At 34.5% G+C, this 24,981-nt stretch overlaps 1 protein-coding gene across 4 annotated transcripts in view; it reads right to left on the bottom strand.

The window, feature by feature from the left end:
* The window catches only part of RALYL (RALY RNA binding protein like), a 368,663-nt gene that overhangs the window by 39,811 nt on the left and 303,871 nt on the right, over positions 1 to 24,981 (bottom strand). For all 4 annotated transcript variants that reach the window (XM_039695648.1, XM_039695650.1, XM_039695649.1 and 1 more), the window contains one exon: positions 13,200 to 13,232. In XM_039695648.1, the coding sequence (XP_039551582.1) occupies positions 13,200 to 13,232 (33 nt within the window). The remainder of the gene's footprint in view (positions 1 to 13,199; positions 13,233 to 24,981) is intronic.

The following is a 24,981-nucleotide window of genomic DNA, read 5'->3' as shown; positions in this document are numbered from 1 at the left end:
ATTTAAGATTACAAAAACAGAAATCTGAAAGTCCATGTACTTTTCAGAGAAGCTGTCTTAGAAGCACTGAACGAAACACAAAAGCACAGTTCACAAAAAATTAATCAAGTGGAATGTGACAATGTCAGAGTTCATGTAAAAGAATAAAAACCTGGAAAATTTCATCACGTGCTTTTCTTTCAATTTTTCAAAATGTTTAAGTTAAATTTCTGTTCTTATTTACACTAAGTTTACTGATTAAATTACTTGGTAATTTTGTTATTTTGGAGTGAGCAACTCAAGATTTAAAGCAGCAAAATGGACATATGGAGACAGAACTTTTAGTGTCCTGAGCACAGCCTGTGAAATCAAGTCATAGTGACTGTTTTTCCAAGACGATGCTTTGCAAGTGCAGCCACAATACAAATGAAGATACCAGATTCTGTGAATCTGCAAAAGCATTCTTTTAGTCCTGATCTACTGTGTATAATTTCCATGGCAAGCGCATCTGATAAGGAGATTCTTCTACAAGTAAGCACAGAGCTGGATTTAATTCCAGTCTGGTCAGAGATGAGTGGAAAGGACAGTTGTGCATCCCACAACCAGCTGTGTATCCTCTAGACCAGTGCTAGGTTGACTACTGTTACACTTAGGTAGAAAAATTGTAAAAGAAAGGCCTCCTGAAATCAGGCCTGCTCTGTTAGATTGGTGGTTGGCCTGTAATTTCTTCCAAGTGCAGCTAGTACTTTGCAGGTTCCCATTTGAAAACAATCCTGGTATGAACAGTTCATTAATATAACAATCTATTCCCGGGTGAAAAACAACTAGTACCTGTAAAACCAGTATAAGATGAGTGGTGTGAATAAAGAATTGGTTTTTCCTACATGAAGAAAATGGAGTCTCACTTGATTTATTCCAATAGACTACACTTTCCTTGATTTCTGGCAAATATTCCTAATATTCAGTGCTTTGGAAAACCTTGTGTTCATTCACTTTCTGCATACACTGTGAAGAAAACAAGATTTATTTTGTGTAAGGGAACAAAAAGTCACAAACCATAGGAATTCCTGGAATATCAGTGGAAAGACCTTTTGATTTACAGAAGGATATTCAAGTGTCACCACTCCAAATTACCTCAATGTAAATCCAGAATAAAGCTGTTGAAATAAAGGGATCATATTTTTTTTTGTCTTAAATATATGTCTGGATTTTTAAATTATATTTATTCTCATAAGTGAAAGGATTTTTGTCCCAGATGACTCACCTGAGTGTAGTATGTGGCAAAAGGGTCTGATGGCTTGTCATGACACTGATATTCCAGTTTCCCTATACAGTGCTACACAGACATATGGAAGAGCTGCTGATTTCTTGTCATGCAGGTATGAGGCAGGTATGAATCATCTAGCTGAAAATTTTCTATACATCTTTTCTAATTTACAAGAAGCAGTGTTTGACACTAAGACACCTTTTTCCCCTTAGGGAAGCCTCATACTGGTTTTTTTAACCCCACTTTTCTAATGTCTCATCCAATTCAAGAACTGAGGTTCGGTGCTTGTCTTGTTTGAGTAATGTCTTTTTTGATTAGGATGGGATCTTTCTCAGGTATCCTCATTCACTTATGCTCTTACCTTCCATAGCATGGAAGACTGCAGTCTGGATACTCTCCTGCTTTATTCTGCCTGGCATATTTCTTTATGGTTACCTCTAGATTCTAAGAGCATCTAACAATATGGGGTATTAATAATTTTCTCTCTTCCTCATTGATGATTTTTGAGGTGCATATTCTGTGTAGAGTTTAATCAGGTTACATTTTTGGCTTCAGGTTTCACCTCATTTTCCCATGTCTAAGCTCTTTTAAAATACAAAAGTCACATTTTTAAAATCACGTGTTGTAGACTCTGTCAAATATTTTGGTAGCAGAATTGATTGTTTCACTCTGGCTGCTATATCTTCAGAAGTAAAAAAAGAAAGAGCCAACTCACAGTAAATTTGGGGAATTCAGTACGTATTTGATGTGATTTCCCTTAATCTTCTCCTTTGCACTTGCTGAATGCTACAGTACTTCTCCTGGAGACTCCTTCATATTGCTGTTTCAAGCTACAAGGAGTAGTTGTACAGTTTGAAATTTTGACAACTTGCTTGCAGCAGATGGGTAAATTTAATTGCCTGATTGTTATTGTCCATTAAGAACATAATACTAATACTTGAACAACCTGGTCTAGTGGAAGTTGCCCCTGTCTGTGGCAGGGGAGAGTGGAACTAAATGATCTTTAAGGTCCCTACCAAGACAAAGCATTCTGTGATTCTATGATTTCCACTAAATAGGTCTTGTGCAACTTTGTGCTTCCATTATTGACATTTTCTGTAGCATTTTTCACTGGATTATGTGATCACAGTCCCTGACAAATGAGGGCTCTGCTTGCACTTTTATGCACCATGTCGAGCAAACATTTAAAGAAAGTTTCTTTTCAAGTGGTTTCCCACTGTGGGAAATGTACATTAGGGTTTAACAATACAAGCACACCCTAGACTAAATTTAATTTTATATAGTCTATGGAATTAAGCTACCAAAACTATTTAGTTCTGAGAATTGCTGCCAGCATCTCTTCCCAAACTGTAAGATCCTGTGAAGTAATGAACACTGTTAAGGTCTCTCTCTCTCTGACTCCTCCTTCCCCATCTGTTACTTTCTTGCTGAATTCCCCTTGCATCATTTTTGCCTCCTCCCAGCAAAACCACTTTACCATTACTCATCCTTATACAATTACATGGCTGGAATTCTACTTTTCTGTGAATGCTGTACCCAGCAATACAGTTTTAGTTTTATAGCCTATAAAGAGTCATCCTGAACATGAAATACCCCTAACTACTGACACCTAGGCAGGGTCAGCTTGAAACCAAATCATACTTGATTCCAGATTTAAAGTATAACCATGATTAATTTGAGTATGTGTATACAAGTGAAAAAATTTATTTTGCAAGGAGACAAACCCTTATTCAATATCTCTCAGGGTCCTTCATCTCTGCTAAAGGAAGGAAAACAGTTTGGCACAATACTGCTATATAAACTGCAATAATGAGCTCCAGTTTTGTTCCAATAACTTTACTGTCTCAGAAGATGTAGCTTCCAGTTCCATCCCATATCCATTTTTATGCTAAGAAAGGATAGATCTGCAGTATAAATTAGATTATTTGAGAAATGCTTCAGTTTTCCTTTTTTGTATATTGATCTTGATTTCTGTGAACATGTTAGCTACTTTCAAATAGTTCAGAACAAACAGTTCTTGTGAAAAATGCAGTCTGAAAGTTGGTAGTTTTTCATTTTGACTAGTTCTTGTTCATAGTTTGCCTGAAAAACTCTCTTTACTTTGTGTCCCTTGATTTAGATGGCAAGAAAAAAAGGCCATTTCCAGTGGGTACTTTTGGCAAATAACTGCTTCTGGCAAAAGACATCTAGAGTGTTGGTTGAAAAGAAATGAGTCAGCAGTGTGTACTCAGAGCTAACAAAGCCAATCGTATTCTGGGCTTCATCACAAGGAACATGACCATCAGGTGAGGGAGGTGATTCTCCCCCTCTGTTCTGCTCCCATGAGACTCCATGTGGAGCACTTCATCCAGCTCTGGTGTGCCCAAACATAAGAAGGATGTGGACTTGTTGGAGCAAGTTCAGAGGAGAGCCATGAAGATGATCACAGGGCTGGAACACCTTTTACAGGATGAGAGTTGGGGGCTGCTGCACCTGGAGAAGAAAAGTCTCTGGGAAAACCTTGTATCAGCCTTCCAGTACCTAAAGGTGCCTACAAGAAGGATAGGCGAGGGACTTTTGACAAAGGTGTGTCACTACATGATAGGACAAGAGGGAATGGCTTCAAACTGAAAGAGGGCAGATTCAAATTAGATATTAATCCTAAATATCTTCCTAGATATTAGGAAGAAATTTTCTCTGAGGATGGTGAGACATTGGGATTGGTTGCCCAGAGAAGTTGTGGATGATTAATCTCTGCAAATGTTCAAGGCCAGATTGGGTTGGGCATCGAGCAGCCTGGTCTGCTGGGTGGCACTAGTTGTACACAGATTATATTTAAGGTCCTTTCTAACCCAAACCTTTCTGTCATCCTAGAAAAATTTATAACTGTTGGGACTTATACCTACTTTCTGGTGTCTGTGTGGCTATCAAAATATTTTATAAAAGTAGCTGGCTACAGGGTGACAGCTGATTCAACTTTCCATCCTTCTTTAGAATAAAGGCTATGGGATTCAAGTGTGGAGAGCTCAGATTGTCTGTTTCTTTTTGTATTTTTTTTTTGTTTGGTGTGTTTTGGCTTTTTTTGGTTTTGTTTCTGTATATAGGATTAAAGACGACTGAAAATAAGCCACCTCTATATTTGCTGGAATTCAGTTTATACATTTCAAATTAAACAAATTCTTCGCTGGGATTCAAGTGTGGAGAGCTCAGATTGTCTGTTTCTTTTCATTTTTTTTTTGTTTGGTGTGTTTTGTTTTTTTGGTTTTTTTTTTTTTGTATATAGGATTAGAGACTACTGAAAAGAAAAAACAACCCTCTATATTTGCTGGAATTCAGTCTATACATTTCATATTAAACAAATGCTTCGCCATTAGCATTAGCAACAGTCACTAGCATAACAACGTCAGCTATGGCAGGTCATTCATGACAGATTCACTCTGTTATGTCTACTTCACATTTAAGTCTTATTTTCTGACTTTTAATTATGCTCTAATGTGTTGTGAAGGATTTAATTTTATTGAGCAAAACTGGTCCTTAGATGATTTCAGAATCAAAGCTGAAGACTTTAGAAATTAAAGAATTTGAAGGACAGTAGTTAAACTCTTAGCAATAAAACTCTTATCCTGCAGAATATGACCTAATTCCCATTTTTTTTAAAGCTACATCAGCATTGAGATTGTTATGATCTGTTAAACTTGTAGAGTGTTTATGGCTGATGTAGAAAAATTTGAACTTTGGCTTGAGGAATGGTGAGAATTTTAAGGATCTGACCTGAACCTAAGAAAAAAAAAATCCCTGAACTCAATGGATAGTTACATAGTGCTTTTGAGCTACAGTTCCTAATTAAAACTAAGCAAAAAATTTCCCCCAAAGAGACTGAAACCAAATCAGCCAAAATCAAGGCCTTTGAAATCAACACACATTTGGGCCAAACAGAGACTATTGAATATCATCATAAATACCCCTGACACAGTTGTGCTTCTTTTCAAATTATGGTGTGTAGATCATTATTCCAAGGTAGTTGGAAAGTGGTTTGTAAACAAGGTCAAATGTGACACCAAGATAAATATGTAGAAAACAATCTATGATCCAATTCATTTTACTAGTTGAAAGCTTGCCTCATATCAGGACATACTGTGATTTTATTTCAATTAGGGTTATACCACAGTATGCAAATGCACAGCTGAATGACCCAGTAAGGCAAGATGTGAGTAGTTGTTCCTTGGGGTCACACAAAAAGCTATTATCAGAGCAACACTAGTGACAATAACACCTAGCCTGAAGCTCTTTATATTTTTAAAAACATTTAGCAAACATGAGAGAAACATCAGAAAGTTCCAATTTGCTCTGTTTAAGCAGTGTTTCTCTCTGATATGCCTCCTTCTGCACTGCCCCCTGTCTTGCTCCTGACTTTACTGTTTAGAAAACCAATGAACGCACAGACTGGTGTAGAGCAGTAACTTCTGAAGCAAGTCCACTGACTGATTGCTATGATCACAGTTGGTTGAACTCCAAAGAAGAAATCTCTTTCTCAAGGAGCTGCCAGCTGTATTACAACAGAAGGGTGGGATGCAGGCTGTCAAGTAAAAGTTCACACAGCAGCACTGGCTGTTTTTCTGGCATTTACTCTTTCAAGCAAATCTTTCTCTTGTACCTCAAATGCAAGTAAGATGTTAGATTAGATAGTTCAAATTTCAGTTTCTGGTGAAAAAGATCAAACTGATTTCAAGCATCGAATCAGAGGGATCAGCCATCAGATCCCCTCCAAATATTTGTTTAAGGCCTAGCATGCTAAGAACTAATATTAAGAAGTAATATTAAGAAGAGTTTAATTTTTATTATTGTAAAAAAGTAATTGTCCAAATATTTGTTTAAGGCCTAGCATGCTAAGAACGTAATATTAAGAAGAGTTTAAATTGTTATTATTGTAAAAAAGTAGTTAGAGAAACATAGGCAGAAGAGTGAGGGGTATACACAGGCTGACTAATTTGTACAGCATTATAGGGAATTTGCAACTCAAAATATAAAACTTTAAAATTATATCTTTCAATATCTATCAAGAGGAAGACGTTTAGATTAAACTCCTTTGTAATGATTTGGAAATTTGTGAGAATAAATAAATTCTTTAATATGCAACATCAATAAGAAGGATGAAAAACTGTCTCAATTTTTCAATGTGTTTTGAGTGGGGATCTAGGTCTCATGATATTTCTGCATGTGACAGCCTCAGTAAGCTTATTCATACTGAATACCCACGGAAGCCTGTATGGATTGCTCTGGCAAGATGCTATGTTGATACCTCAGAGACAGGAAATAGGAACACTGCTATCATAGACCTTTTCAAACACTATTTTTTCTAAGTGGTAGGTCAGTCACTGCTGTTTGGAAAAAAAAAAGCGCAAATTAGATGTAAATTGTTTTGTTCCACAGTGAAGGTAGATGCCCAGCAAATATTGCTGTTCCTCTTCCCTCCATTCCCCATTGTAATACAGTATGTCCCTTTTTTTTTCCTTTGAGTTGTCCTTTTCCCTTGACTTTCCTATTATGTTCCCAGATTTCAGTCCTACACTCCATGAATATTTCAGCCTCCTGAACTTCCTTCAGAAATATTCTCTTGCAAATAATTTTCCCTCCTCTAGAAAACCTTCTGTCTATCTGATACATAGGTGAGAGCACAAATATTCAGTGCTAAGAAATTGTTCATCATTAAACCAACACATAAATTATATGGAAATGCATTGTTTTTCTAGAATTGCTGTGGAAAGGGAAGTCTTGGAAGACAGAAATAGTAGACAGTAAAAAAAAGAGAAAGGGAAATAGAATAACCAGAAGAGAAAAAGAGCTCTTGCCTTTCCCAGTTACAAATAACATTGCTGCTAATATTATTAAGTTCAGAGAGAGGAAAAATACTTTATTAAGATTAATATCTCTTGAATTTGTTGCAAATAAAAGTTAATTTAGGAATTACGAATTAGGAAAATAATATTTTTTTGCTAAATTCATTAGTCTGTTTTAATATATATATTGCTCTGTGTGTGAAAGGAAAATAATATTTTTTTGCTAAATTCATTAGTCTTTTTTAATGTAATATATATATTGCTCTGTGTGTGAAAATAGAAGTGATGTACAATGACAAAATAGGCAAATAGGGAAACCATAAAATAATTAGATTTAGATTGCAGATCAGTAGGAAAAGTACATAACCTAGGATCTTTAAACATTGACTAATGTCACAAAACCACTGAAAAATTCAGTCACAGCAATGGACCAACATTGTTATTAGTGTAGCTTTGTAATCACTTGCGAGAGAGCTTTAAGCCAAAAAAAAAAAAAAAGAAAAGAAGTTATAAATTTTAAAATAGTTGTATTCATGCCCATTTCAGAATCTTCAAATAATGGAAAGTGGGCAGTTATACAAAAGCTTAAGCCTTATGGGATTTGGAAAATTGGAAGAGAAGAATGTCACTACTATTACCTGAAATTAAATGGTATAAATTCTCAGAGTCTTCCACAGGTATCCATATGTGTCAAATCCCAAATCCCTACTGAAAGTCTCCTCCAGTAAAGAGCTTTTGCAGAGCCCTGACATGTGCCTCTTCCCTCCAGGTTAAACCTCACACATAATCAAAGAGCTGGTTGTTTCAAGGGTATTCTCTGCAAAAGCAGATAATCTGCTACTGCCTGCCTAAGTCAGAAAGCCCAAGTGGTTTTAAGCACGAGAAATTATTGCCTGGGTCTAAACAACAAGTTTAAATAATTGTCAGGTGTGTTCAGTCCTTCCGTGATTTTCTTGAAAACAGCTCCTGAGTACCTGTCCTGAATATGAATGAGAGTTACAAGATTACGTTGTGGTTGTTAGTTTTATAGGGGTCATAATAACAGAGCAAAAGAGTATCTCCTCTTTTTTGTTTTTTTTTCCTCTGACAAAGAAAAATAATTTTCTTAGCTTTCTCTTCAAAAGTTGGGTAGGAACAGTAGGAATACTGTTTGCTCCTTCCAGTGGTGCTACCAGATCACCAGGATGAAGAAAGAGTGATGGAATTATTACAGCTCCATGGCTACATTTTATTTTGTGCCTCACAACCTATTGGCCATTGAAAAATCAACAACAAACCAAACCTCCACAAAAACTGACTGTGAATTGAAAAAACTTGCATATTTTGGAAGTGGACTGAGTATTTTCAGAACAGACCCTGGAAGAACTAGGCTTTTATTGAAACTGTCTCATTTCTGCAGAATGGGATCCCTCAAACCAAGGGAAGAAAGAATTTCCTATAGATCTGCAAAATGGCCTTGCAGGAAAGAAAATGCTACTGAGTAAAAGAAAGAAATGTGTGTGACAAATTTGAGTTATTGGATGTATCTTAAAACTATTTTTCTGGAAGAAAATTAATGAAATTTACTTTTTCTATTTTAGAAGCCTTTTCAAGTTCTTACAAGAACCTGAGCGCACCAAAATGATTCTATCTCTTGCAGAATTAAGTACCTGTGTATGACAGTTACTGAGATTAATATACTGTTTGGAAAAAGCATGGCTTTTCAGTATTTTCTACTGTCAAATACTTTCTAGAAAGAGGACTTTGGTGAGGAAAGTAGTAGTTTATACGATTACTCTAGTAGTATAATGTTTTCATTAAGAATGTAAAAAAATGTATTAACTAGTGCTAATTTTATTTGTATGTCTCTTCTTTCTTCCATGACAGAGAACTATTCATCATTAAATGAATATATACAATACATTAATTTTCATTTATGTTTCCCTCTGGGCTTTCCACCAAAAATTATGCTGCTTATAGGAAACAATCAATTAAAAAACAACAAAAAATTTGAAAAAATAATTTTCAGTGGTAGAGATGGTAATTTTCAAAGACCCTTCCCAATAAATTTTTTCTGTTTTAGGGAAAAAATAAAAAAAAAAACAAAAAAAAAAAAAAAAAAAAAGAAAAAAAATTTTCACTGGTAGAGATGGTAATTTTCAAAGACCATCTCACTGAAGCACTATTGCCTGCTTATCCAGAAATAAGCCCATTTTCTGCAGTTGGCAGTAAATGAATCTGTTTTCAGGAGACTGAGAAACAAATCAGTTGTTTCTCTCTCTCTCTGTCTCTTCTGAATTCAGCAATATGGGACATATTAGTAAATGATGTCTGACAGAGAAGAGAAATATTTTCACATGTTTTTCAAAATTATTAGTTGCTATGATGGAATTTTCTGCCTCTGCATGTTGAAGTTATATTGACCACATGTTATTATGGAAGTTACATACAATTATAGTTAGAAACCAAAAATAATGAATTCAAAGGATTTACTATGCAACACACAAAATAATTTTGGCCTCTATTCACCATATAATACTCTTACAGGCCTTAAAAGATGCTGCATTGGCTGTGTCTTACAAAATGAGGTTTTAATTTTAAGGCTCAGACCAATGACCAGTTACAAATCTGCATGCAGTATTAGCTAAAACTAAAAGTGCTAAACTCTTAAATACAGATATCTATGATAAATCAGCTGCCAATAAATAGCTGGTGGTTAATAACTGGATAACCAGTCAAATTGTCTAGAGAGAATGATTAATGTTTTGTTGAGGTGATAATTATGCATCTTTACTGTTAGAAAATTTCCAGCTATGGAGAGCTGATGTGGACAATTAAAAAATATTGGTATTTTAGATATATATTGCTTTTAAAATATAATACATTCTTTGCACAAAGCAGGATGAACTAAATATGAGATGGCTGAAGAACTCAGCTGTTCTTTTTGCAGTGTCCATTTTGCAGTATCCATATCTTTTTTATCAAGACTCTTGCTTTGTCTTTTGAAGTCTGAGCTTTTCAAACTTTTCTGCATTAAGCTAATTTGATGCATTTTCTGTGGTTGATATTTACCAAAATTCCTGCCTCTGATATTAATGTTTTCCAGGCACTCTGAGCAGTTCCATGACTTTTTTTATACTAAACCTACATGAACATGAATGCTATATAACATGAAAAGGAAAGAAAGTCCAGACACCTCTCATTTTGCTTATGTTGAATATGAACACAAACCCAAAAAAGTGTGGAAATAACATTTCTGGAGAGGATTATCCTGTGCCCTTACAGGCTGTCACTCAGCATTCTGCACTAACAAATATCTCAGCCTTCCCTAAGGATTTTATCTTCATTGCTAAGAGGCAAAGGAAGACAACACAAATATCAAATTCAATTTTGTATTTTAGCCCAAAATCACAATATTGCATTCAGTTACTCTTATCTGAATAGACTGTATGCTTGATGAATTTTTGCTCCTGAATGTTACCATCAGAGACTTTCATTAAAGACGTTACTTTGGCTTCAGCATCAAATTACGCCCCTGCCTTGCACAAGGAGTACAGGAGAGTGGCTTTTTCTTCTTTGCTATGCACTTTGTAAAGAAAGAATGATAAATGGAACTGTCTTTACCAAGGGAGTACAGGAGGTGTTCTCTCTCTGCATTTGAGACACGAAGGACAACAACAAGAGCTGGGGTCTGATTCTCTCTGGCTGATTTCTGAGGGTGGGGAAAAAATGCAACCAATTTTATCAACCAATTTTCCTTTGTGGGATCTCTTATGGGATGATTACAGCCCTGCACATACACACAGAACTCAAGAACCTGTGGCAGACGTGAGGTCTTTGGTTGCCACACTTCATGTTCCCTTCCCCTGCCAAAACAATTAGCAATGGAAAAGCACCAAGAAGTCATATGCTTAGGCACAGCAAAATCAAAAAGCTTAATTAGGTCCTGCAGGCAGCATATTGAGAATGTGGAAACAAATCTCTGTTACAGAAGATAGATGAATGGGAGGCTGGTGTGCAGGATCAAGCCATCTGGAGGCAGCCAAAAGTAATTTAGATTGGTGTTTTGACAAACTCTGGCAGCAAGAGCTATTAAGGGCATACATGTGTTTGTTTAATAGTTGTTAAGTCAGCATTTCTTCTGCAAACATTACTGTATTTTAAAAGCCTGGTGGTTGCAGCTGTCTGGGCTAAAACGTCAGATACAGATCCTGTCACAAGAGCTCATTCTCTGTAAAAAAGAATTCCCCAGTGTTTGTGGGACTAGAAGGAGTGTCTCTTTTATGTGGTACCATGGAGGTGGATGTTGGTTTGGGTCCCTCCTTATAACATGGTGGTCTAAGCCTCTGGCACCCTCCTTGGGGGTGGAGAAAATGCAGAAGTAAAGGCAAAAGTAGCACACAGGGAATAATTTCGAGAGATTTTATCTATCTTCATTATTATGAACTTGCATAAAAGAATTTGAGTACATTACAGGCAAACTTCTGAAATGTTTTGGAAAAAAGCTAAGTCAATTTGTGCAGATTAGAATTCCCAAGAAGAATCAGTTTTAGAGACAAAGTCATATACAATAAATATGTGGACATAATGTGTGTTCACATAGTGGTCACCAATCTGCTCATATAGAAACAAACCCAAAGCCAAACACAAAGCTTCCTCCTAGGCAAATAAGCTAAAATTGCCAGCATGGGTCTTAAAATCATGATAAGAAATAAGGTTTACTATTTTGTGGCAAATAATGTAAACACTAACATTGTATTTTGTTTCCTGAATTATTGTACATAGAACTTTGCTTCTTAATGAAAACGGTATGCAACTTCTTTTTTTTAATCTTAAAGTTGGTATTTTTGAATAATCACTTCATCATGAGAGTGGAGGCCCCAAAAAGCCAACTTAATAGGATAAGTTACAATTTGGGGTAATGAGAGTTATTAACAGAAGTGACTGAATTTTAATGTAAATTTGAACATTTCAAAGCATGCAAAACAAGAGCAGTGTAACATACATATCCCCTCCAAATATTTTCCAATAATTTTGAGTTGGTAGAAAGTAAAAACAGCAAGGAATTACTCCGAAATATACTCAAACAAACCAGTTACTTTATGCTACAGAAACCGAGACATATCTCAGTCTTGTTTATGCTAATTTGTAGAATTCTTTTGATCATAATTTACACACTTTATTGCTTGTTAACTTTACTTCACACTTCAGAATTTGAAGTTGACTTCCAGTTCTGCAATTAATACAACAATTTGGAAGTTACTGATTATTACATGGTAGAGCTAACCCTTAAACAGATATTTTGTGTGGGATGTTTTGTCTGCAGTTTATATTCTTGATAATAAAAATTATGGTGTGAACAAAGGAATATGAGAGTAAAGACATATAAAAAACACACTTCTGAAGGAAAACAGGGAGGGAGAATGTTAGGACACTTTGGAAAATTTTAAAGAAATAACCTGAAAGGAAAACTATGCATGGAAAGTGAAATTTAGACTCAGAAGTAAAATACAGATAATTACCACTAATACATATATTAGTCTACATTTTGTAGAAGAGTGATATGCTTTTAGAATATGACACATTTAAAAATAAATGTTTAAGTATGATGAGTTATCCTTTTAATATAGGCAACATATAACTGTTTAAGTGACTGTGACACTATGAAAGCTATGGCTGAAATATGAAAAGCAGTGCAGTGATTTATAATCAGGCTAAAATGTGTTTTTTTTTTCTATTTCATAAATTTGATTTTATTTCTGTTATTGAAGTATCACAATTTTTTAAAGGACATTATCAATTACTTTTTCATGGTTTAGACAAGTGGTATAGATGATACTTAAAATGGTTTCTGAATAAAGTCAGTGAAAATAAATTAATAAACCAGCTATCTTTTAATGCAACATTTAACTCCTATATGTATTTTTGTGTAATTTTTGTTTAGTCAATAAAGTCAAAACATACTTAGTTTGCTTTTGAGAAGGAAAATATCCATGGCTGCTGACTTTATTGACTAAAAGCTGCATTTTATAAGCTTAAGTGTAGTAAATAACCATCATGTCAAAATAGGATGTTTATGCTCAACATAATCTCATAAATTATATTGTATGGCTGTTAAATATATAAATATCCATGAAAATATCCATATTCTTACTTACCCAACGGACAGAAAAGGCTCCTTTGATTCAAGTCTGTCAAGTAAATAAAAAAGTTTTAAATACAGGTATTTATTGTGTTTAAAAACAATCGTGCAATGAATTTAAAACAGCTGTTTTCAGTGTCAAGTTTATTTAATGACACAATTTAGCACCAACAGAAGGGCCTGATGCATTTTAGTAGGCACTTTTAGTATTCCTCTTCAGTTTCCATTTAACTTGGAAAAAATCCCATTTACGCAATGGAACTTTGATCTAGAAATCGAATATTTACAAAGTAGCACATCTAGACCCTTTGAATGTCACAGATTCAGATGACTTGTGTAGATATTTGAATAGAATGTCTAGCGTGAGCAAGAAATACTTTGTTCTTTTTGTTGCCTTTTTTGTTTTTTTGGGGGTTGGTTTCCAGTGTCCTATGCTTACATGACGTGATCACTTCATCCTTATGGTAACTTCTGTCCCATTTGCCAGAATGGGCCTTGTGCTGGATCTGGGTGTCACTGTTTTGGTAGATCCAGAATCATGCTCAGTTCTAAACCCAGTGGTTCAAAGTGCTCCCCTCCTCCCTGTTCTGGCTGTGAGGAGATGCAGCACCTGCACACTGGCAGGAGCCTCTTCTGGGAGTTCCTGTCCAGCCAGGGCAGGTACAAGAGTCCTCATGTGTGCTATCAGGCAGTGTTCCTGTTTTGGTATCTGCAACTGGCTGCACTTATTTTTTTAGTGTGTTCTGGCTTTACTGAGTTTACGGATATCAGCTGCTTAATAAGACCATTAATATGTGATTTTAGGATGCTTTATAAACATGTTTAAAGCATATTTGCAGCTGAGTAATTTTGTGCAAAAATGTTCTGTTGTGATGATTCCCACTGAGCAAACTGTGTTAGGAAGAGCAGAAAATAAATGCCCAGGTCATTAATATCTCTTTGTAGCCTTTAATAAAAGTGTTTCTAATGCAGCAAAGGGTATCCTATGTGGAACTGTACATTTAAATTATAAATCTGAAAACAATTTAGTCCCACAATAAAATATTTGAGATATAATTAATTTTAAACAATTACCATTAGTTTTAAACAAATAATAAATGTTTTAGGGAAAAAGTTTCATCTCTTTGTAAAAAAACAGTACTGTTTCAGTTATTATTACTCAGCAAAGGTTTTGTGCAAAAACTCACAAGCCAATAAACCAGTTTAATTATTACCATAATCTAAATACCAAAACACAGTCCCTTTTCTGTTGTCCTAATGAATATAGCTCACTATTCCATTTCTTTTTGGGGTTCAAATCCAAGTGGAACTAGAAGAATAGAAGAGGAAGCACTCATGGCTTTCCATATAACTGGAAGCACAGTAGAAGCCCAAAGCTGCATGTCCTCGTGGTTGGGGCAGTCCCAAGAAAATCTGATCTTGGCATTCTCTGTGCTCAGGCAGAGCTGCCAGAGAGCAATAAAATGACAGGGCCCTTCATGAAGGGTTTCACCCTTCTCCTGCACATTCTGTGCACTAGTGTCACATTTCGGTTTCCTCTTTTTCTGCTTAATGAAATGAATCAGTCAGGGGAAGCACTCAGTGTTTGGCTGCAGAGATTAACTATAAGCAAGATGACCAAAGAATGAAAGCCTTAGAACATACTTACATACTTCATAATACAGAAATTTTGTAATCAAAATTACCCTGATGGAGGATATTCTGGTGGACTTTACTTGAAAACAAAGAGTGTGTGTGATAGAATGCCCTGTGGACAAAATACTGCAATTAAAAATCTATTTGAAGTCCGTTCTCAAACTGGAATTCAATTTGATTTAAACAATGCTGCCCTAGATTTGACCTCTCTCTATATTTGACTAAATGTTTTCAGATAATTTGCTGAATTACTTTTAATTAGTTCAAGTGTTCATCATAGTAAAGGAACACAATTATCTGTTGGCCTTTTATTTGGTAATTCATTATATGGAAAATTAATATAAAGGTTTAAAACTACAACACAATATGAAATAACATCTTATATAATCTTTACTGGTGACATTTGTCAATAAAAAGCCACTTTTTACCTTTCTTTTCAACCTAATGTACACTGACTTTTCAAGAGTTTTGAGGAATTATTGAAAAATTAAATATGATATTGAGAAAAGACTAATTCTGATACGTTTAGAGAAGGGCTGTCATACACCTCCAGGAAAAAATCTTAAAGCAGATGTCTTTTTTTGCAAAAAATATATTTTTGTGTCCAGGAAATACTAAGCTAGACAGTGAACAAAGGAAATCATGTTTTAATTATGTAGGAGTAGTAGTGAATCAGGAGAGATTGAGATTTTTCCTTTCTTTCCTGAAATGGTTTTCCCATTAGAAAAGATCAGTTTGTCAATATGCCAGGGCAATATATCAGTTGGAATAGGAGGGAGGGAGGCTAATCTGTAGCATGACTGGGACATGGCAGACTGAGATGGTATTCCACTTTGATTCTCAGCTACGATTTTCTGAGCTAAAATTTTCCTTGTCTACATATAATAGATAAGTTTTGCAGAAGGAAAAAGAATTTTTACACTATGTCAGTTGTTCAGTCAAAACCAGTCACTGTAAACTGAACAGGCATAGGCAATTTATTGCTACTTATTGATATGCTACCATCCTGTCACACTGTGTTTAAAATAAGGACCCTACAAATTTCCCATTTAGTGTTATTCCCCTTGCACCCTGTCTTGGACGTAAACTGAACAGGCATAGGCAATTAATTGCTACCTATTGATATGCTACCATCCTGTCACACTGTGTTTAAAATAAGGACCCTACAAATTTCCCATTTAGTGTTCCCCTTGCACCCTGTCTTGGAGAGATATTTTGCAAGGTTTGATTAACCCAACTGTGCATTTTATGATTTTCTTTGCTGCTAAGATTTCTTATATAAATGGCAATACTCTAAATTCCATCTTTGACATGGACTGAACATCCAGATGGACAAATTTTCAAGGTTTGCAGACAAACATACAGGGAAATGTGACTAGACTAAGGATATGTGAATTCCTCTTTGACTTGTAAACAAATCATGGAATGACAGCAAGATCCTGAAGTAAATTATACTTTCTTGCACAATTGTCCTATTAAGATTACAGGCAAGCATTTTTCTGCACTTGAGGCCTGACCCGAGATACATAAATCTATATAATTACTTGTTAAAGAATCATCTCCTCTCCTTCCCAAAACTGTGTATAGGACAAAGTGAATAACATTTTTAACAATATCAATGCAGTACACAAGCAAATGGATTTTAGCCAAGAATTCTCCAAGGTAATTAATAATGAATCAATATATTCTTCCTCATGGAGATCATATAATTTCATCTTTAAGCACTTAGTAGGAAAAACATGTGGAATTTAATGAATTTATTAGGATTCTTATTCTGACTTGTAGCAAAAACAAAACCACCTTCCCTGAATCAGATAAAGGGGTCAGGAACTAATAATTTTTCAGATGAGTCATCATCTTAGGTTACAACCTTCATATCAAAATTCCTGAGGCGGATTAGCTGACTGTGTAGCTGGCATCACACATTTTCTATTTGACTATAAAATGTATGAATAGTGACTGCAGTTTTCAAGGAGATTGGGAACATTTATATTCAAGCCTGATAGGAAAGTCAGGACAACTGTAAAGCATTTTGGACTTCAGTATAATGTTAATGTGTATTTAGACTGACTGATGTGGCTGACTTATTTATCTGTCAAGTATGTCTTTTTTGCAGCTTTAGGAACAAAAGAATTAGCAGGACCAAAGATTAAGCAGAAATATGTGTATTGAAAGACCATGGCTTACCTTGTTTATCAATGTAGTACATTTTTAAAATGACAAGAACTAACCAAGGGACTTTTCAGAAGAAACTTATGTTTCCATTCATAGTAATCAAATATGGATGCATCTTTCTCTGAATGTTGAGTTTGTGGTTTGAAGTGATCAAAAACCATCTTTCTTCAGAACTTTTAAAGCAGTGTTATATATTGTCATTTAATTTCTTTTTAAAGGATTTGCATTGTAAATTTTGCTACCTCCCAATATTTCTATTCAATGCAAGCAAGCCTAATACAAGCATGTCTTAATTTACAGAAGAAATATAATTTCATATAACTTCTGCTATCTATCGAATCTGAAAGAACAATTGATGGTGTATACTAGGTAATCTTTCCTTTCTGGTTTCTGTGACTTAATTTCAATCCAAGACCATTTTCCTGGACATTGTCAATAACCATTGTCAAATATGAAAGGATAAGAAGCTCATTCATTCTGAAGCTTCCATAACTATCTTTATAAATGTTGATAAGTTTTGTCAAGAAACTCTGTCATATTCTGGAACAAATAAATGGTAGAATGACTGTATAGAAAATCTAATCTATCAGAAGCATTTCAGAAGCAGAGGGAATGGAAGAATAATTTACACGTTTATGTCAATTTTTGCAATTGTCTCTAACAACTTTAATAAGTTCCGCTCCCATCTGGTGGTTGACATTGCAATTGATAACTCAGATTAGAAAAAACAACAGCAACCAACTGTTGTTTTCATGAACATTGCATAATGTCATATATTATGTATTAGTTTTTGCAGTGCCTTGAGAAGTTTTATTCGACAGACCTAAGTGCTTCTGTTATTTATTGAAATGTAAAGATTCTAGCACAAAATAAAGTATACCACTTAAGCCATGGGTGGAAACTAACATTCTGCGAGCTCAAACTGTCGTTTCTCAGTGCAAATGTTGTCCTTTGATGTGGTAACTGGCTTGGTGGATAAACGACAATACAGGTGATAGGTAATACTTAGTCTCATTTTTAAAGCTCTTGATATTGCCTGATATGAGAGTCTCATAATCAAGCTGAGAAAATAAAATCTATCCCCAGCATGACCATTAACAAAGAATTATGCCAATGTGAAAGAAAGCCACATTAAATAATAGGAGCACTCAGTGTTATGATTCATTTAACATTGGTGTGCATAAAACTTTTTAACAAAAATGTTACTGCATGTAAAATAGGTACAAAAAGGCTGGTTTTTAATTATCCAGTGAAGAGAGTTAAAATATTTTTTTTAATAAATTGAAGAATTATTATGAATTCAGTGTGATAAAATTAAAAAAAGAAATTCAGAGTGAGAATTTGAGAACAAAAACTACTTTATGTGTGTATGAAATGAAGGACAACTGGCTGGGTATTGCAAAAAAACTATTCAAAGGAGGAAGAACTGAGTAACAAGAGACTGCTACTTATGGGGACATATTAAAACATCTTTCCTCAGAGCTGATTGAGAAGTGTCCTTTAATCAGCACATGCTTCCTCTCTTCTAGTCTCAGATCATAGCTAATCAAAGTTCACAACTGAAATATTCAAGGGTACTAAAACCAAATTTTACTAATTACTGAGGAATTTATTCAATAAGAAAGCTACTATACTAGTAAGCACTCTAGGGATAAACAGATTATCAAACAAGATTATCCCTTTGGCTACCAGTCTCTCTCTATGCAGATCTATACATGATCCTTAATAGATGTATAATACATATTTAGTCCCTTATGAAAGTATCACAACACATTACACATTCTGACTGATTAAAAAAGATACATTTTTTATATATTTTGTGACTTTTTTGACTTGGTTAATTATTTAAGATTGAGAGTAATTTAGATCATTTTTTGAAACACCAGCCTTTCTCCAAGTCCTTGAGGAAAAAGTTGTACCCAGAAGAAACTAACTTCCTAAGACATCTGTAGGTGATATGGATCTTACACAGCTTAATTTCTTGTGATAAAGAAAACTGAAATTATAGTTTGTTCCCACAGGACATCTTGATTTTCTGTCTAGGAATGCTTCCTCACCTTTAGGTTTGGTCTGTGTTCATGCATTAACTCTGCCTTTAATATGCTGCAAGATGGAAGTGCCTTTTGTATTTTCAGTGTTTTGAAGTGACAGAAATTAAAGTTTGATATATATATATTTATATATATATATATATATATGTATATATATATATGTATAAATAATTAATTTTTAGCATTTTACATGTCTGGACAACAGAAAATATGTGCAAGATTTTTTAATTAATTAAATGAAAATAAATTTTTTTGTATTTTAAAAAAACCTGCAAAAAACACTGACTATTAATACAGTGCATTTTATGTAGCCAGTTCTACTTAGCACCTAATCCCGGACAGTGTAGTGACATAGCACTATCTGTAGGAAAAGATTTTGAGGGAACACTTAGCACAGGATGCTGTCAACAATACCTGATGTTAGCCTGTACTGATGTGTAGCATCAGATGTACATAGCAGACGACCAAATTTAGCTAGTTTCTTAGCAAAATGTGTATACTACATCATGTATAAACATGAAATTCTTGTCATAAGTACAAGTTTCAGGAGCCTCTAGGATTTTTTTACCCCATGGGTGGTTGGATAGATAACCTTTTCACAATTAGTTAGAAGAATGGAATTAATAATCTTTTTGGGGTTATCTTTGAAGTTTGACTGTTGAAAAACTGAATAAAAGGTATCTTTAAGTACAGGAAGGAAATGCTTTAGAGAGACTGCCTCTGCCCTCTGCTAACTTTCACAGCAGCAACAGGCTAGGATGAGACTTAAACCAGCACATGCAAAAGCTGGTTTTCATATATCAATAGAAATGTACATTGTCATAGTGGATACTGAATGCATTACTGTTATAACATGAGATTTTGGGTTTTGAGGATGTGGTAGGAAATGGTGACATGTAGAACTCAGGGGACCTAAAGGAAGAAAAGGAAGTTGCTTCCAATAATGTTCTTAAATGGGAGGGAAACCTAAAAGCTATAAGTAATTTAAAAGCTGTATCCTCTCTGATTTTACAGGTTTGATTTTGCTAAAAAAATTTTGGATTTCTTTATTAATCCAAAACTTGCAAATACTACATGAACAGGGGGATGGATTCTCATAGTTGTCTAAATCCTGGTAGTATGTCTGAGAAATACTAAATTGTAATTTAGAGTGAAATTGATTCAGACTCTACATTTGAAAACCTTCTTAGATAATAATGGATTCCAGTTTCTTCCCATGCCACCCAAGAGAAGTCTTCTGTTGCCAAACAGAGTTATAAGACAAACTGTGTTTAACCATACATCACTGTGTGCTCTTTCCAGTCATGAAGCAATTCACACTCAGATTCATAGTGAGATTCTTGCAAGTTTCCCAAATACAAAACATGCTCAATGTGGTACTTTTGTTCGAGAAATAACAGGAAACAAAACCTGAAGAATGAAAATAACTCCATGCCACTGTCAATTTTTCTTTGCCTTTCCACATGATTTTTACTAGTTGCTGAATTTTGCAAAAACTATGCTTCAAGCAAAAGACAGAATTCTGAGAAAAATATAGTGATCATAGTAGTGTGCCTTAGAGTCCTCTTCCTCACAGAAGATCAACTTCATTTAATCATTCTTTGTATGAAGTTGATTTCACCTGACCCTCTTCTATTCTAAAGCAGAATAAGAACACTCAGGTCAATATGTACTGATGTAAAACCATCTAGAACGACTTCTTCAGGGTGGGTTGAACAAAACAGTGTTGACTGATCTAATGCACACAATCAATACTACTTTGCTGCATGGCTATTTGCAGTCACAAACAGATGAAGGTTAATGCAGGCATTGCCTTTGAGGATCCCAAGGGCAGAGGCATAATATCTTTTTTCCCTCAATGACACTACTAACGCTTCAAAGCAGATACAGGAGGGTCAGTTCTCTAACAATGTAAGATTCATGTTTGTCATGCTGTTTCCTAGAATAATCTCACTCATGCAAAACTGAAAAATGCTACATACATTTTTATGCCAATAGGTATTAGAAAATGTTCATTTTTAGCACTCAAATAACATATTATTGTTAATACCTTTTTTCCTTTCAAAAACAATAGCCAATGCTTTTGCCAGACATTTTGGGAATACTGGCATGCAATATCAAAAAAGCATGCAATTTGTACCCTATGTTTTAAAACATAAAATTACATTTGACATTATGAATCAACAGCACTAAGTATCAGTTCTGGTAGGGTGGATAACATATTTTCAGACAGTATGCTCCAAGACTAGCAGAATTCACCAAGAAATAAAGCTGCATGATAATTTTATTTTTATAATTCACTGCATAATAATATGTTGCTATTGTCCCTCTGTTTCACACAGCCTACCATGCTATTTATAATTTTATTGAACAATCCATTTTCTTTCAAATTAAGTATATTTTAAAGTTCTTCTAATATTATTCATAAGACTTTAAAAGGTGTTGTAGTTTCTTGTTTATCCAACCTTCCTTATTTATTCACAAAGTACTTAATTTATAACCCAGCATCATATTTCTGTTGCTCTCTGTAAGCCACTAAAATGGTGCCCTTGTAGTACACCAGCAGCTCCCAGACCAAATTACAGCCTTCTATATAATTAGAGGTGTTACATTATGTGAGAACCAATGCCTAATTGCAAGTCCACTAAGTGGTTCTCTGAAGCACAGCGTTCTGCATCTCTGATTACTGCAGCAATTAAAGGTTTACTAAATTCCTGGAAATGAAGCATTTCTCTGTTCATTTGCAATGCCAAGAGAGGTCCTTCTCTGTTATCTGTCATGAACCCAAGACTTAATAGGACAGTTTCTGAACAGCATTGTATGCAACACTTATTAGTGTTTCCGTGATACCTTCTTCACTAAAACTCAAATGTAGAAAAATATCATGCTGTCAGTTTCTGGTTTTTTTTTTTTTACTATGTTGAAGGCTTTTTAGCCTAGTCTTTTTAGCCTAACTGAAATGCAGCAGTATACCTACAGAACACATCTTCATATGGAATTCAACATGTTGAGTCCAAAGTGATAATTTCTTAAATTAAATACAAGAATCCATGCAGTAATAAAGGGTAGAAATCTCACATGCAATAAGGGATAGGAACAGGCCTCAGGCTGTCAAGATTTAAAACAAATGCATGACTAAAACTACTACTTCTGTTTGCCTGCAGGCAAACCCATCAATACTCTGGATCTTTTAGGAATTTACTTTTTGATTTATAAGCCAAAGCTTTTTCATTTATATTAGCAGCCAAAATTCTCAGATAAAAAAGTAGTCATAATTATTTCAATTGAATAGGAAAGGATTCCTATATCATTCATAACAATTTCAATGCCATCAGAAGATTATGGATATGTCTTCTGTTTTTCTGTGGTATAAACAGTCATTAAAAACTGTGAAAAAAAAGAGATAAGTTTACAGTTAGATACTTTATAGTATATTGCTTCAGGTTTCATAGCAGAAGAAAAAACTAAGGAAGAAAATTAAACACTGGGGAAAAAACCCAACAATAATAAGTGAACAGCGTATTCTCCAAATTTGCTAATCTCTGAGCATGAATGTGATTATTGTGTCTGGGGTTTTATGGAAAAAGACAGATTATTCATGTGATACCATATATCACCTTATGTAAGAGGAAGAGTACTGAGATAGGAAGAGGGATGAAACTCCTGTGCAGATGCGTATAAGCTGGAGTCACATCCTCTTAACAGAGGAAAAATACCTGAGGAAATACTGTGTAAGTCTAAGGGATAGATTGAGGGAAGATTGTTGCAAAGACAAGTGCTAGTCTTTACATGGGACTTCTAAATGATCTGTGTCAACACCATCATGTAAAAACTGATGGTGAATAAAAACAAACAAACATGAAAAATGTAGTTTTTATCATATAGTGATGATCTGTGAGGCAAAACATGGCCTAGTCCCCTTCTTAAGGAGACTTAACAATATTTTTAAAATAGTTAATAGGAAGATTAAAAAAAAATGTTTTGTTGTCCTAGTTGTTTTTAGAGTTTCCCCACAGGTTAGGAATAATATGACTGAATGAAGAAATCAAGAAGCCAATTGCATTTTATGTCTTTTGGACTTTTTCTTTATCTGTGATCTACTTCAAAATGAACAGAAGCAAAAGGTTTTCCTGTTGTTAAGGACCTGAAATATCTTTCTCTCCCTCATTTTCCACCCCCGACCTAAAGCTATGAAGTGCTGCACATTCATACTCTGAATCATGCGAAAGGGCAAACCTATACCTTTTTCTGCCTTTCCCAGCCCCTCTGAGCACACGTACCATTTTAAACATTTATGGGATCAAACTGATTGCAATTACACCACCATAATTTAGAAATTAAGACCTGCATGTGCTGCCTTCCATCAACAGATCTTTTAAAAATTATTCCTATGATATTAGTTATTTGACATGGGGTGTCTTTTATTGAAATAAAATAAACAAGCAAACAAACAAAACATTCAAATTGAATCACCCGGTCTGCTTTAGCTTTGTATTTGTACCTTTAAAGATTTTAAATGTAATTGAGAATACTATTTAAATTCTCAATACAAGTAAAATTTACACTCTTCAGGTAAGAATTTGAAACTAAATTATATTTTTTCTGTACAGAAATTACTGCTTTAAATGTGACCACTGGCAACATTCTTTGATGAAATGAATGTAAATAATATCCTACTGGACTTAAAATCTGTCTATTTAAACATATCTAGAAATGTGGAGATTTTTTATCAAAGTTAAAGCTTCTCTTCAAGAGAAGAGCTGCAGAACAACATTTATATTAGGCCCATTCCACTCTACTGAAATAAAATAACTTTCCTTATAAAGAAAGGTAATAAAGAGCATCAGGAGCATGTATTTCTCTTGAAAAAGAATCACTTTGATTCAAAAGAAATATCACACTATATAGTCTTAATATGATGTAGTCATAGAACAATTATGTCCCATAAGCATATTTTTTTCATTCAGTGTACTGAATAATGTAGGAGTTGTAACCACAATTTCATGTAAAACTAAACGATCAGAAAATACTTGATCAGGTTTGTTTTCTGTTTTCTGGACTATGCCTTTAGTCTCTTGTAGATCTGTAATAATGAACACACAAGTTCATTAAGAAAAAGAAAATATAAAGAAAAATATTGGAAATCTAGGACAGTACTCAATTAAGATATGTATACCTGCAGTTACTATCATTATATGACAGGTTTAGAAAGGTTGATAATATACTATCAGTGGCACACTATTACAGTAATGATGCAAAATCCGGCAGTATTTTAATGGAATGGTAATGCTTGTTTGGCACAGAACTTGTTGAGTTTATATTAACAACTCCAAGTGGAAGGAATGATCTCAAGAAGACTCCTATATTAAAAGGCAAAATCAAGTTGCTCATCAGTGTCCTTTTCACACTTTTTCCTGAAATGAAGTGTGCTCAGGAGTGCTCAGAAAAGAAACTCAAAATAATGGATGGCTCTGAGGCAAACCAGACCCCACCAAACTCTATAAAGGACATTTACAATAAAAGAAGCAGAGGGCAAGTAGAGAATGACTGCAAGCCATTTTTTCAGCCTCTGCTATAAGACTGAAAAACCAAAGGAAATGCAAGATGTGCAACATAATCAGTCTTGTGATAGACATTATAAAAGTAAAATGTACTGAGGAAATTGATAAAATGTTTGTGTCAAAACAAATCATTAACATAAAAAATAACCATACCATCTAAATAAAATAATATCCCTTTCTAGTATACTAATATTAGACATTTAAATAAAATAATTTGTTCCAGAGGCCATGGGAATTATGAAATTGTAAAGTAAAGGCTGTTTAATGTAGATAATTAGTAGCAAGTTAAATCAGGCATGTTAAATATACATTTCAATTGCATTACATGACAAAGTGATTGGTAATGGGAAATCACTGTGCTAACACCACTCAAAGA

The sequence above is a fragment of the Passer montanus genome, unplaced genomic scaffold (assembly GCF_014805655.1).
Source record: "Passer montanus isolate IOZ18808 unplaced genomic scaffold, ASM1480565v1 scaffold90, whole genome shotgun sequence".
Taxonomy (NCBI): domain Eukaryota; kingdom Metazoa; phylum Chordata; class Aves; order Passeriformes; family Passeridae; genus Passer; species Passer montanus.
This window is presented reverse-complemented; position numbering and strand designations above follow the sequence as displayed.